The sequence below is a fragment of the Magnolia sinica genome, chromosome 14 (assembly GCF_029962835.1).
Source record: "Magnolia sinica isolate HGM2019 chromosome 14, MsV1, whole genome shotgun sequence".
Taxonomy (NCBI): Eukaryota; Viridiplantae; Streptophyta; class Magnoliopsida; order Magnoliales; family Magnoliaceae; genus Magnolia; species Magnolia sinica.
Window position 1 is genome coordinate 13,250,364 of NC_080586.1, and position 11,865 is coordinate 13,262,228.

Sequence of the window (11,865 nt, forward strand, 5' to 3'; positions counted from 1 at the left end):
CCACGGGAGTTGTAGTCTCAGTTTAGGTAACTAAGGCAAAACTGAGACTAAAGATAGATTTAGCCTTTGTTGACATCAAATTGAGGCTAAAATCAATTTCTAACATCATTTATCAATAATCGAGCCTAAATCATTTATTTTAACCCATTCATAAACCTATGCATATTTAGTGGCCATTGATCAAATAGCTTGCATTTTTGTTCTCATAAGGTAACAATTCATGGAGAAAAACATGAGAATCACACCGACTTTTCAAATTGAAATTTTAGTTTCTATTTGGAATAGAAATCTGGGAAAAAAAAAAAAGAATTCAACAACTGAAGCTTTGATCAACCGTCATCACTGGATTCTAATTCAGATTGCTAGATCTTGACTGCAACAACTGAAGCCTCTGATCCATCTCCGAGAAATCAGCCAACATGATGGAGTTGTAGTTGGGAGAGATCTGGTGCGTCATCGGCAGTGGAAGCTTTCCTCTGCCAACGACCATAATAACAGGATCGATGAATTCAACATCAACATAGCTGCTATTTCCAGCAACTTGTTGTTGTAGATTCAAATTAGCTAACTACCAAGGAACGATACTGTGCAGCTGAACCTGCCACAAGAAGGAATATAAGCATCCACAACAATCAGAAAAAAGATCTTACAAGCAAGAAAATAAAAAATAGATGGTAGCAAAACCGCAAGAATTTGAGCTAGTAGATCAATGGTAGACAGGGTGCATTTCAACATTGAGGTCTCAGATTTGAACCTTGCTTACCTGCCAATCAACAAAAACAAAAGAAAAGAAAAAGATTTTTAAAAAATAACTTGAAACTGCCAATGAAATATCGACATGTATTCAACAATTAATTATCAGACTTATAGATATTATGTTGCACCAAAATTCCGTGAATCTTGATCTTAGTAATGACACTGCTAGCAAAATAAGGTGAATGCCATTTTAATGGGAATCTACATATGTCATGGTTACAAAAGGGGATAAAAATGGTCATGCCTGAGGAATCGGAAGTGAAACTAGAAAAAGACCTGATTAGCGAAGCCGACTCCACACCCCAGGAAGATCCTTCCTATAATGAGCATGGCAAGGTTCTGGGCAGCTGCATTTAGCACCACGCCAATGATGAAGAAAATCCCTGCAATGAGCATGGTCAGCCTCCGACCGAGGTTTCTTATGGTGTAGGATGCGAAGAAGGACGAAATCAAGCCAGCCAGATACAACGATGATGTGATCAATAGCTGAAGGCCGTGGTTGTCGTATTTGCAGTAATGGCTGTCCAAACCAGGATCTTTGGTCTTTCGATAGACGACTGGGAAGAACTTTATCAAGTAGGCATCCATCGATGTTACATCACCTGCAACAGAGAAACCAATACACCACCATGTCAGAGGAGTGATTCATAACAATTAGACTTGCATGTTTATTTTATACTCAAGGCCCTGTCTGGTAGTCACCCAAAAAAGTGAGTTGATCTAATTGTTCAATGTAATGATTGATTTTATGCATTGGAGATCAAAATATCTAATATATAATTACTGCTATCTAGAGTGAGATTAATTCCTATATAGGTGTTTGGTAATAGAACTAAGCATTTTTTAAAATAAAGAGTTCCAAACGGAACATGTTTTTTTTTTTTTTTTTTAAAGGATTGAGGGCGATTAATCTCATTGGTAAAAATAAAGAATGCAATGCACCGGAAACAGAAACGTATGCAAGCAGGCATATTATAGCACTCAACCAGAAACATATACATGCAGGCACCCACGACGCATATGCACAAAAGCATGTTATATGGATAATCCAATTGTAGCAATGTATCAAAATAGTTATTGAACTGTAGCGAGATTTTTGCCAACTTTTTAGATTATTTTTTTTCTAATCACTCCAGAGCATGAACCATGACAACAATGTAAAATGTAGGTAAAACATGTGGTTCTTTGCATCCCCCATATGACATATTATAACCAACCAACATTCCAGATTAGTTCTGTGTCTAACGAATATGATACATGAAAAAGAAGCCTATGAACAATGATAACAATGTAGTTCTCTGCATTGCATGCATAAAGTATAAGTCTACCAACCAACATAACAAGTCAGTTCATCAGAGAAAAAGGAAAGAAAATAGAAATGAAAATTACATGGAAAAGATGCCAGATCGAATTGGTCTTTGAGTAGATCACTTTCACTGGAAGTAATTGCGGTTTCCCCTGAAGAAAAAGTAAGATGGTGAGATTGCCAGCTTTGCCATCAGCTGACAACTTCCTAAGCTCAGGAATAACAAAGGTGGCTTCTTTTTTATCTCCACTCCCAAACTTAGAGAAAGCCTTCAGAATGCATGTCCTCCTGAGCTGATAAACTACAGAATGCTGTTGTACAACCACATCAGAGCTTATCCAGAAAGAGACAGATAGGCAGCATGCCACAGGAAATTAAATGACCTATGGAAGCATATACATTTGATATGGCATACCTCTGAAACTGTAATATCAGAAACAGGTTTTGCCAACAGAACATACAGGGGTAATGCATTTTGCACTTGCACTTCATCACTCCCAGTCCCAAGCGATATGGTCATTTGTATTCTACAAGTCAAATGATGGTGATATAGTCAGTGTCCTCAGGTTTGAATGGCTAAAGACAATGATGATGCTACATAACAAACATATCAGTTCAGCTACATAAAAGAAAAATGTAAGACCTGTGGCTCAAAATCATCGGCTAGAAGGATGTTCGATGATTTCACATTCCTATGGATAATGGACTAAGCACTGCGGCTATGTAGATAATCAAGTGCCTCAGCTACATTGATAGCAATCTTATATCTCTGATTCCAACTGAGGACAACATGATCTTTTTTCCCTAAAAACACAAATGATGGAAAAGATCAGCAACTGGAAGATTAAATCCAATCTACCTGAAATTTATTCAATAGAGTTGAACAATGTACCTTGAAGGTTTTCTTCCAAACTAAGCTGAAAAACTTCAGGAACAATAATTCACATCATGTGGTCCCCAAAGTGTAATGCAGCAAGCAAGTATGCTAGCCTCTATGAAAGGAGGTAGATACCAAAATGACAACATGATTACTACTTGTTACAAATCAAAACCTCCTAGAGCAATGCTTCGACATTTTAGCATCAAAATAGAACCTTTAATTTCATCATTCCTTTTCATACCGCCCACATAAAAGGCAAGCTAATTTAAAGTATCAGACTTGATGAAATTAGAACTTGTACCATAGCACACTGCGTGATTCAAAATATAACCCAAAAAATAGGGAAGTAAACCCACCACCCTATCAAGCTCCCCAACAGTTGCAAGAACTCCAGTGACAACACCAGTATTAGCATTTGCCCTGGTGCCTTCCCTTAGCTTCACCACAAGTTCCTAAAATGTGACAACCTCACTAGATGAGATGACATACATTTAGCTTGTGCTAAGGACCAAATCACTGAGTTCTTACAATCTAGCAACTACATTGTGAAGATCTTAGGTGAATTATTCCATTAGCAATGACATGTTTATATACTAAAGGTAACCTAAAATCTAATATAATCTAATCTATAACAGATATTTCAAATATAGTTAGAGCATTTTAAAAACTTGGACTAGTTGTTGGAAGTTTGCTGATATCAGAAGTCAACATAATAACCAGCTACAAGCCACTAGCTAATAGAGTTCATTAGCAAACAAAGCATGAAGCAAAAAAGCTTCATGCTAAAAATTCATGCCAATCCACTGTAATTATTACTCTACTCAACACTGGTCTTGCTACTATCTTATATTCTAGTATAAATTGGTTGCCAAGGCTTCAGGGCTACTATCTTCAGAATAAGAAGAGACCTTGCAGAAGATCTCTTCATAATTGTGTTGTGAATCTTACTCACATCATAAAATAATAGGAAAGATAGGACAACGGGTAAGAATAAGACGAAGAAAGAGCAACTAAATTGATTTAATACTGTTACTTATATTATTTTAGTAAAGTCATTGAAATTACCTGTTTAAAACTTAGGTCGATCCCTTATCAAGGAAGCAACACCATCACAATCAAGGGGCGGGAATCTCACTCTAGTCCATTTGCACAATGTGTCACTTATAGTTCACATTAGCCCAAATCTGATTTTGGAATTTCATAAGTTTAAGCAGAGATACATGATGCAATCGGAAGGTCAACTGTGGGGCCAATCTATCGAACGGGTTGAATATGGTTGGAAGTCCTGATCATATACTTCCAAATCAGGTGTATTAGACAAAATCTCAGAAAAGAACATCAAAGCATCTGATTTATTAGACAAAATGCTTGTTGAATTTCCACTTCTTTGAAAATTCACCAGATGCAGCATTGCTTAAAAAAAGGCCAAAACCCTAATTTCCAAACAAAAGAGTTGAAGAGAGATCTCGAAAGGGGCCATGGTTTATAAGATCAGCAAAAAACCGGCAATTACTGTGCTTTGTTTCATTTTTTTGCTAATGGCGGTAGTTCACAGTTGATGCATGTGGTGATAGGTACTTCTCTAGATACAGAAATTAAATGACCAACTTTATAGAAGCGAAGACTTGAATGAGGTAGCATCTCTATATGGAGAGTAGAGAGGATTAACACACCTTATTTGCTAGCTGTACAAGGCACTTCTCTAGAGAAGAATGCAGAGCAACCCTTTGCTCATTTATGGCATCTCCCAATTTTGGTAATTCAATGGAGCACAGGAAGCTTTTGCGCAAGTATCTCATCAGGTCATTTATTGCACCAACTATAGCTACCATATCGAAAAAGAACAAAGTCTTGCACAAATAGCAGATTGTTCAGTACTGCTGTTTTGATCAAAACAAAGTTCAGAGATAGGAGATTGCACAATCCTGCATTAAAAAAAATCTATAAATACCCCAAACTTTCAGAAAAAAAAAGAGAGTAAAAAATATAAATACAGGAGTACCAAACTTTCAGAAAAACACTAAACTGCATGAAGATATTGCCAAATGCAAAGGCAGTTTGAATCCAAGAATATGCTTTAGGATCTAAACATTCTTTCAAAACATTTAATAATATATTTGAGACTCATGAAAAATAAGAAGTTGAAAAGAATCAGGAATTGTGCTTTGTTTCCCATGTGTGTGGAATTGTACTGTGTGTGTGAGCATGCACACACAAGTAAATTGCATGTGCATCACACATGGGAATGCCTAAACATTTTTCCTAAATAACTACAAAAGATAGAAAGGCAGTGATTTACTTACAAGAATCCAACAATAATTTGGTTCTCATAGTTCAAACCATCAGACATTCCTAGATCTCCAAGTTCATTAGCAAACAAAGCATGAAGCAAAAAAGTATGGCCCACCTTTTTCCAATCTGCAACCCTCATTTTAAGACAGCCCTTGGATTCTTTTGCATGTCAAACACATAAATACACATAAATACGACTTGACCTGAAAAAGAAAGGACCAACTATTCAATGATGGTGAACTACAAACTCATAAAATGTAATAAAACATAAATATATATGTAAAAGATAACACATAAATGAATCTCAGCAAAAAACTACCTACTGATTCTTCGGAACCTTCGACTGAGGTCCCTCAGCCTCAGGTCTATCCCTTGGAGTGGATACTGAGTCAGCCTCTACATTTAGTACATTGCTCGAAGTTTGGTTTGTTGCAGCCAATGAGTTTATAGTATCTCACATTCGTGCCATCATCTGCTCTGTTATTCGCTCTGTCATCCGTTGCTCCATTTGCTCCGTTATTCGCTCTGTCATCCGTTGCTCCATTTGCTTTAGATGCTTAGCCATCTGTTCTTTCATCCGCTCCTCCACTAGTTGCTCTACCCGCTCATTCATGTGTCGTCGCAACTCATCAGTCTCCCTCCTGAGTTCTGCAATGGTATTTCTTGTGCCCCATAACGTGGAAGTTGTGGGACCTAACCCCATCATGCGGACCCGGCCCGGATGCTTTGGTCCTAATATCTGGGATAAGAGATCGTCTCAGGCAGTGCTACTCTGAGAGGACTCAGCAGTCTGAGTTGCCCATAACTCCTCGATCATTTCCTGTAGTGTAGAAAAACATTAAATAAGTTGTTCAATATCATGACTTAATGAAAAATATTAGCTGAGATGTCAATGATTGATAAATTTCTACATACAATAACATGAGCCGACTCCTCGTTCACAACACTCCCATCTTTCTTCTGATGGGTCGTTATGAACAACGTTGCCCGATCAGGAGACTCTCCACCAAGATTCTTTGCCCACTTTTTCCATATAAAAACAAAAGAGTTGATAACAATCATATTAAAACAGAATGATGGCATTTAAAGTTTAGAAATCAAAGAAGAATTTACCTCTTCTTCACGCACTTGAGCAAAGCTCCTTGAGCCGGCAGTGTGGGCCATACGATGCTTGCTGCGGTTGATTTTATTCCTTTGAGTGTGGGCCTACAATGTGACATAGTAAAATAACTAAATTTTAATATAAATAACAATATACACCAACATGGATATAATTTTTCTTTATGTTTAATTTTTACCTGTCCTTCATCAGTTGACCAATAGGTGACGAGCCACTTCCAGTGTGTCGACTCCACTCGATCAGGACAGTGAGCTAGTCGTTCCTCATTAGTCAAATATCGCTTGTAGTGTTCTTTTTTTAACCTCTTCTTCCACTCCTTCCATGAAGCTCCGATGGACTTCATTACCTAATTTCGACGCTCCTCGTCGATATTCCACTTGATCTGCAATACATCAATCATCAATTATACTTAGTATACAAAAATACAAAAAGAGTAATTGAATTTTTGATTTCATATTACCTTCACTTCATTCCAAATCTCATTCTTGTGAGATAGTGGCACATGATGCCAACTATCGTGATCAAGAGGTGCTAAGCGCCCATTTCTAGATAAAATGCCCAGCCACCTTGTAAATTCATTGTACTTATGTCCAATGGGCTGCCCATACTTATTCCAACTGATATTCAGTTGCTTATTGGGTGGTAAGTTCGCCACCTCGCTGATGACTGTAGGGCCTCGAAATCGTCTATTATGAATACCACCCTCTTTATGAAACAAAAGAATAGATATGAGCATTCTAAATATTTGAAATATAATATCTACATTTAATTAAATCAAGAACAGAACAAAACTATAAAAGTTACAAGCTTAACTTCACTTCACTTAAATTATATATTTACATACCCAGAGTCAATGCTGAACTATCTGAACTCTGTCCAACCTGGTTGGTGGTCGGGACCGGGTCAATAAAGCTCGAATGATGATGGTCGGAGGTCGACATCTTCATTTCCTTCACAATATGAAAATAATATATGTAATGAGATTGGAGTTAACCAAATAATTGTGAGCATAAAAAAAAAGAAGAAGCATGCATCACATTTGTGTTAGGCATCAATACCTAGTCATCAGATTCCGACCTAGAATCGTGGTCCTCTTTAATCAAATTAGATAAGTTTTGTGGAGTGTTAACTTCGTTTCCCTCCACATCCGTCCTATCCCAACTCACATTATCATCATTGGCAAGCATAGTCGCTTCCAATGTATGATTAATGCAAGGCAAGCTCTGAAGGTATGTATCATTATCAACAAACGAATCATTCATGCCCATTTCGAACAAATCCCTTGGCTTTGACCTGATAACAACATGCCAATCACGATCAATAGGATCAGGGACATAGAATACATGTTGTACTTGGGTTGCTAAGACATATGGTTCATCATACAGGTTCCGATCAGTATGCCATAATTGTTTGAAATTCACGAGCGTGAACCCAAATTCATCCTTCTTGATTCCCCTGCCCTGAGTTCTTACATCCACCCAATCACACCTAAATAATACAACTTTCTTGGACCCACAATAATCCAACTCGATAATGTCTGTTAAAACACCATAGTAATCCACATCCCCTATAACAGGGTTTCTATCACTTGTACTTGCGAAGCTTGATGTCTTTGCCGTCACTACAACTCCATTATTCTGTATTTTCAAGTCTCTCTCACGGTCTCTTGTACGAAACCTGAAACCATTAATGATGTATCCTTTAAATCTTCTTGCAACAGTGTTAGGGCCCCGAGCCAGGCTTCTAACTTCTTTCAGAACTTGATCATTCCCAACATGGTCGACATGCTTCCCAAGCCAATTTGGAAACTTTTCATTGTGGATGCGTTCTAGGAGCCTCGGTGCTCTTCGGGGCATCTCCTTCTTAATCACTTTCCTGTGTTCACTGCATTTTATTCAATTCGATGAATAAGTTGTAAACAAGTGAGATTCTTATGAATTAACGCTACAAATAAAACTATTCTTACTCAATGAATGGTGCGACCGCATTGGTGTTGAACAACACATATCTATGTGCCTGTGTCCTATTAACATATTCGATAATAAACACGTCAATCTTTCCCAATGGACGACCTACTGTCGCATCCCTAAAGTCCTCATTTCGAACCGGTCTGTTGAATCTTGTCTCAACACCATGTAAGTACCGAGAGCAGAATGTTAGGCATTCTTTAGCTAGGTACCCCTCTGCAATCGAACCCTCTGGCCGACTTCTGTTTAGAACGTAGGACTTTAGTCTCTGTAGGTACCTATAGTCACATAATAGACATATAAGTATACATGATTTTATCTATTACAACAAGATAAATGAAAGGTCATATTGAGACCTTAAAACACACCTTTCGATTGGGTACATCCAGCGGTACTGTACTGGCCCGGCTAACATTGCCTCGCTGGCTAAATGTATAGGCAAATGAACCATGATATCAAAGAATGACGGTGGAAAGATCCTCTCTAAATGGCAAAGTGTTAAAGCAATCTGAGATTCAAGAAACTTGAAATCCTGCATCCGGCCAACCTTGGAACACAAATCTCTAAAGAATTCGCTTAATTCAATTAAGATTGAGCTCACGTTTGGAGGTAATGTCCTTCGCACGACGATCGAAAGTATTTGTTGCATCAAAACATGAGTGTCATGGCTCTTGAGTCCTAAAATCTTCTTCATTTTAAGATTGGTACATCGTGAGATATTACTTGCATAGCCATCTGGTACCTTCATGTTCTTTATGACTCTGCAGAAATCATTCTTCTCCTTATTCGCCATTGTAAAGCATGCAGGGGGCAAATATGTTTTGTCTGATGGTCTCTGCTTTGGGTGAAGTGTTCGTCTTATCTTTATTTCTTGGAGGTCCAGATGAGACTTCACATTGTCCTTTGTCTTCCCGTCGATGTTCAACAACGTCCCAAGAACATTGTTGTATACATTCTTCTCGATGTGCATCACATCAAGGCTGTGACGCAACATATTACCTGCCCAGTATGGTAAATCGAAGAAAATACTTCTCTTCTTCCAACAAGATGCCTTTCCCTTTTCCTTATTATTGTCTCGATTTCTCTTCTTTCCAACTTTGGTATCAAACTTCTTTCCAAATATTATGTTAATTTTGCTCACTTCAGCTAACACTTCATTTCCAGATAGTTGTTTCGGCACCTCTCTCAACTCCAGCTTTCCATTAAAGTTCCTTTTATCATGTCTATACCTATGATCTCTATCCAAGAATCGACGATGACCCATGTAACAAAACTTATGGCTATGTGTCAACCATTGGGACTCTGTGTCCTTATTGCAGTTCGGACAAGCGAGCTTACCTTTTGTGCTCCATCCTGACAACATTGCATATCAAGGAAAGTCACTAATAGTCCATAACAAAGCAGCACGCATTCGAAAATTCAACTTCGATAATGCATCGTAAGTGTCGACACCGACCTCCCACAATTTAAGCAATTCTTCTATCAACGGTTGTAGATACACGTCGATATTATTACCAACACCATGCGGGCCTGGTATAAGTAGAGACATCATGATGTAAGGATGCTTCATGCACATCCACGGTGGTAAATTGTACGGCATCAAAACAACAGGCCATGTGCTATGAGCAATACTCATCGTCCCGAAGGGATTGAATCCATCAGTTGCTAACCCAAGCCTGACATCACGACTATCATATGAAAAATTTAGGTGTTGCTCGTCAAAAGATTTCCATACAGGAGAATCAGCAGGATGTCTCATGCACTCATCCTTGGTTCGTCCCTTGTCATGCCATTTCATGTTTTTAGCTGTTTGTGCTTCCATAAATAACCTTTGTAACCTTGGTATTAATGGAAAATGCCACAATGTCTTTGCTGGAATCTTCTTAACTTTGGAGGGAATAGTTGTTGCCTCATCGTCATTAGAATTATGTTCCATTGTTTTCCATCTGGATATACCGCACATAGCACATGACTCATCGTTCACATTAGTCTTCCAATACAACTGGCAATCATTGGGGCATGCATCGATCTTGTTATAACTGAGGCCCAGTTCTTTAATAATCTTCTTGGTCTCATAAAAGGAACTCGGTAACGTCTCACCCTCGGGGAGTGCTTCTTTCAACAATTCAAGCAACATGGTGAATGACTTGTTGCTCCATCCATTTAAGTACTTAAGTTGATACATTCGAACAACAAAAGAGAGTTTCATGAACTTCTTACATCCCGGGTACAAGGCTTGTTCGGCGTCTTGCAACAACCCGAAGAATCTTTCAGCTTCAGGATTCGGTTCCTCTTGTATTGGCTCCTGTGATGGCAACTCAGTTGGCATGTCATCCACACCTGATATTCCAAACACATCATGCAACAATCCATGCATGTCATCACGTGGAGGCATATCATCATGTCAACAATCCATCACTTTAATCATGAAAAGCAATGAATCGGTGCAAGATTTTTTGTCGAGAGCAATGGCAATAATCAGTCAAATGAGATCATATGGAGACCAAATAACTGATCAAACTGTTGTTGCAAAAAATTTGAGGAGTTTAACTCCTAAGGTTGATCATGTTGTAGTTGCAATTGAGTAGTCCAAAGACTTGTCTAACATCTCATTTGACGAATTGATGGGTTTCATAAGTTCAGTTTCACTGTCTAATAATTCAAGACAGTGGATTAAAGGTGAAATCAGACAAGAGAGGTGAATTCAGATGGGTAAGGTCAGCGATGGTCTTTCAGTAAAAGTTGGAAAGATATGATCTGTGGGAGAGCTTAAGCTTTTTCGCTGCTGCTTCTGAGCACTGTCGTTTCTGGTACCAATGAGCTTTTTGGGCCAATATCTCATGTACATGGATGGAGAATGCCATGGGTGGAAATTGCAACCCCTTGATGATGGGTGAGGCGCAGGCGTTTCGGATTCGCAGGCTTAGTGTTTAATGGAAGGGAGGAAAGGCTTGATTGGGTGTTTTGGGGTTTGGATGTTGCTTTCTGCTCAGGTGTGTTTTAGACGTAATGTATGGCTTTAACAGACGGAAGAGGGAAGATGGATTGAAATCGATGTTTTCTAGGGCCAGCTCTTCTCTACTTGGATGATTATTTACTTAGTTAACCGTGGTGAGTTAGGGGAACAGGGGATCTGTCCTGCTCCGTGGAAGGAATGCCAAAGGGATCTTCTACCCCTACCAACTGTGCTGTGCTGCTGCTGAACAAGAAGAAGCCAGGTTTTGGCGGTAAGCTTAGTCGTTGATCATATCAGTGTCAGGGTCTCCTTCTTTCTGTGGTTTACCTGCTGTGTAGGCGATTGATTTTGTGGTTTCTTGTCTTTTGAATTTTCGAAGACTTTTGTCCTGCCTGTTTCTCATTTTCTTTTGATGGTTCTGTGGTAGAGCTTACAAGAAGATCCTGCCAATTATAAAAGCCCTAACTCTAATCTGTCCCGCCTTATGCCTGCACGCCTTCTCCCTGATTCTCCGCAAGATTGTGATTATTGTCCCATCCTTTTTCAGTTCAGTTTATGCAAGTCAGGCACCATATAGCAAAGACTGGT

The 11,865-nt window shown here is 38.7% G+C and overlaps 3 protein-coding genes across 7 annotated transcripts; all 3 read right to left on the reverse strand.

Moving 5' to 3' along the window:
- Positions 1-702: 702 nt before the first annotated feature.
- Positions 703-6,455, reverse strand: LOC131225611 (polycomb group protein EMF2B-like). 5 transcript variants are annotated; one of them, XM_058221164.1, is made up of 7 exons: positions 6,348-6,455; positions 6,150-6,257; positions 5,554-6,054; positions 5,246-5,437; positions 2,478-2,589; positions 2,146-2,373; positions 703-1,358 (listed from the first exon to the last, which is right to left on the reverse strand). In XM_058221164.1, the coding sequence occupies exons 4-7, from the start codon at positions 5,371-5,373 to the stop codon at positions 1,350-1,352; spliced, it is 477 nt and encodes a 158-aa protein (XP_058077147.1). In that variant the 5' UTR covers positions 5,374-5,437; positions 5,554-6,054; positions 6,150-6,257; positions 6,348-6,455; the 3' UTR covers positions 703-1,349. The 5 variants fall into 5 exon arrangements, 2 of the variants coding, with proteins under 2 accessions (XP_058077147.1, XP_058077148.1); XR_009161410.1 differs by lacking the exon at positions 2,478-2,589 and having other exon boundaries at positions 2,146-2,363; XR_009161408.1 differs by lacking the exon at positions 2,478-2,589.
- Positions 6,456-6,552: 97 nt separating this feature from the next.
- LOC131225612 (uncharacterized) lies at positions 6,553-7,719 on the reverse strand. The gene is made up of 4 exons (XM_058221167.1): positions 7,413-7,719; positions 7,199-7,304; positions 6,815-7,059; positions 6,553-6,736 (listed from the first exon to the last, which is right to left on the reverse strand). The coding sequence occupies exons 2-4, from the start codon at positions 7,299-7,301 to the stop codon at positions 6,701-6,703; spliced, it is 384 nt and encodes a 127-aa protein (XP_058077150.1). The 5' UTR covers positions 7,302-7,304; positions 7,413-7,719; the 3' UTR covers positions 6,553-6,700.
- LOC131224884 (uncharacterized) lies at positions 7,413-9,585 on the reverse strand. The gene is made up of 3 exons (XM_058220331.1): positions 8,690-9,585; positions 8,498-8,599; positions 7,413-8,238 (listed from the first exon to the last, which is right to left on the reverse strand). Exons 1-3 carry the CDS (start codon positions 9,583-9,585, stop codon positions 7,413-7,415), a joined length of 1,824 nt encoding a protein of 607 aa, XP_058076314.1.
- Between the last annotated feature and the right edge of the window lie 2,280 nt (positions 9,586-11,865).

Coding starts and splice junctions, on each gene's coding strand:
- LOC131225611 (XM_058221164.1), bottom strand. CDS start 5,373: ATGAGGGTTGCAGATTGGAAAAAGGTGGGCCATACTTTTTTGCTTCAT. Junction 2,590..5,245: donor CAAATTATTGTTGGATTCTT/GTAAGTAAATCA, acceptor TTTGACTTGTAG/AATACAAATGACCATATCGC. Junction 2,374..2,477: donor CTGATATTACAGTTTCAGAG/GTATGCCATATC, acceptor GTTGTACAACAG/CATTCTGTAGTTTATCAGCT.
- LOC131225612 (XM_058221167.1), bottom strand. CDS start 7,301: ATGAAGATGTCGACCTCCGACCATCATCATTCGAGCTTTATTGACCCG. Junction 7,060..7,198: donor TAGTTCAGCATTGACTCTGG/GTATGTAAATAT, acceptor TGTTTCATAAAG/AGGGTGGTATTCATAATAGA. Junction 6,737..6,814: donor AGATTTGGAATGAAGTGAAG/GTAATATGAAAT, acceptor GATGTATTGCAG/ATCAAGTGGAATATCGACGA.
- LOC131224884 (XM_058220331.1), bottom strand. CDS start 9,585: ATGGGTCATCGTCGATTCTTGGATAGAGATCATAGGTATAGACATGAT. Junction 8,600..8,689: donor TGGATGTACCCAATCGAAAG/GTGTGTTTTAAG, acceptor ATGTGACTATAG/GTACCTACAGAGACTAAAGT. Junction 8,239..8,497: donor TGCCTAACATTCTGCTCTCG/GTACTTACATGG, acceptor AATAAAATGCAG/TGAACACAGGAAAGTGATTA.